Genomic DNA, 1,303 nt, shown 5'->3' on the forward strand with positions numbered 1-1,303 from the left:
TAGTATCGGCTCCAAATATCGGCTCAAGAAAATCGGCAGTCCGTATCGGTATCGGCTAAGGCTGGTGAAAAAAGATCGGTATCGGCATCGGCCCTTAAAAATCCATATCGGTCTATCACTAATATGTAGGCCAGGACACCTCTGCAGCACTACAGTGCTTACTACTGTTTATCATGCATTTTATCTTTATCCAAAAACGGCAGCTTCTGTGATTTGAATATTGCAATTCCGGTAATATTTCCATTCATTGTGCAGCCCTGATCAGGTTACTTACTATGTCCTTGAGGGCCTGGGTGATGGTCTGACTGGTGTTCCCCCCTTTCATTATCATGGCAGTCTTCACATCCTCAATCAGCTTGGGGGCTCTGTTGTCCAAGAAGCGCTTGGAGCGCTTTGTCTTTGGTTTTCTGAGGATACACACAAACACAGGGGGAGATGACAAACTGCTACTACAGAAAATACAAAACAGATCCAAACAAGAGGCTGTCAACATACAAAGGGGAGGCAGAATATAACAAACACCTATCTATTATAAAGTCCTGTACAACACCACCACTAGTTTGAAATGTTACTGGGGTTAATACACCTATAATGTACATACTTCAGACTCTACTTCTATTTCTATATATATATATATAATATATAATTGTTAGATATTGTAAGAGGATATATATTTTTTCTTATTATTATTTCTGTATCTTTGATGTCTTGTGAGCACCTTGAGTAAATAGTGTCCACTGTGTGCACATATTGTTTATAACTGACAGCCTTACATTGTTGTTCTCATTGAATACAGATAACGAGCAGTCCTGATAAATTCAACTATTACATAATAATAAACACGTCTTTCTGTCCATACACTAAGCTAATGGTAGCTGACAAACGTTATGCTAGGCTAACGTTAGCATCCTTATTAAAGTTAGTTTCACAAGCACTGAAGCAGTTAGCTAACTCTGTGGGAAACAAACACAGACGCTTAAACACAGTGAGGTCCCATAAATGAAAGGTCACACTTACACTACACCGTCTAACTGCGTCATTTTTCTGTCTTTCTTCGTGTCCCTGCCACTCACAGCACTCACGCTGCTCTTCTTCTTACACGTGAAGCCAAGCGGCGGAAGACAACATTGGTACTTTTCTTCTTCTTTGGTTGAGCGGCGGTCGATATCCTGCTTCAAGAGAATTACCGCCCTCTAGTGTCAAAACTACACAGCACAGGCTGCCCACTAGGGGAGCTACAGGCTAAAATAACCAGATACTTACTTTTACTTCTTCTTCTTCTTTTCCTTTTTCTTCTTCTTCT

The 1,303-nt window shown here is 40.5% G+C and overlaps 1 protein-coding gene across 1 annotated transcript in view; it reads right to left on the minus strand.

The window, feature by feature from the left end:
- rpf2 (ribosome production factor 2 homolog) overlaps nt 1-1,040 on the minus strand; it is a 7,898-nt gene extending 6,858 nt beyond the window's left edge. The window contains exons 1-2 of the mRNA XM_035679201.1: nt 1,018-1,040; nt 275-407 (exon numbers count right to left, since the gene is read on the minus strand). Coding sequence (XP_035535094.1) covers nt 275-407; nt 1,018-1,040 — 156 coding nt within the window. The remainder of the gene's footprint in view (nt 1-274; nt 408-1,017) is intronic.
- Nucleotides 1,041-1,303: the final 263 nt, after the last annotated feature.

The sequence above is a fragment of the Morone saxatilis genome, unplaced genomic scaffold (assembly GCF_004916995.1).
Source record: "Morone saxatilis isolate NCDOM2014 unplaced genomic scaffold, NCSU_SB_2.0 Contig7, whole genome shotgun sequence".
Taxonomy (NCBI): domain Eukaryota; kingdom Metazoa; phylum Chordata; class Actinopteri; family Moronidae; genus Morone; species Morone saxatilis.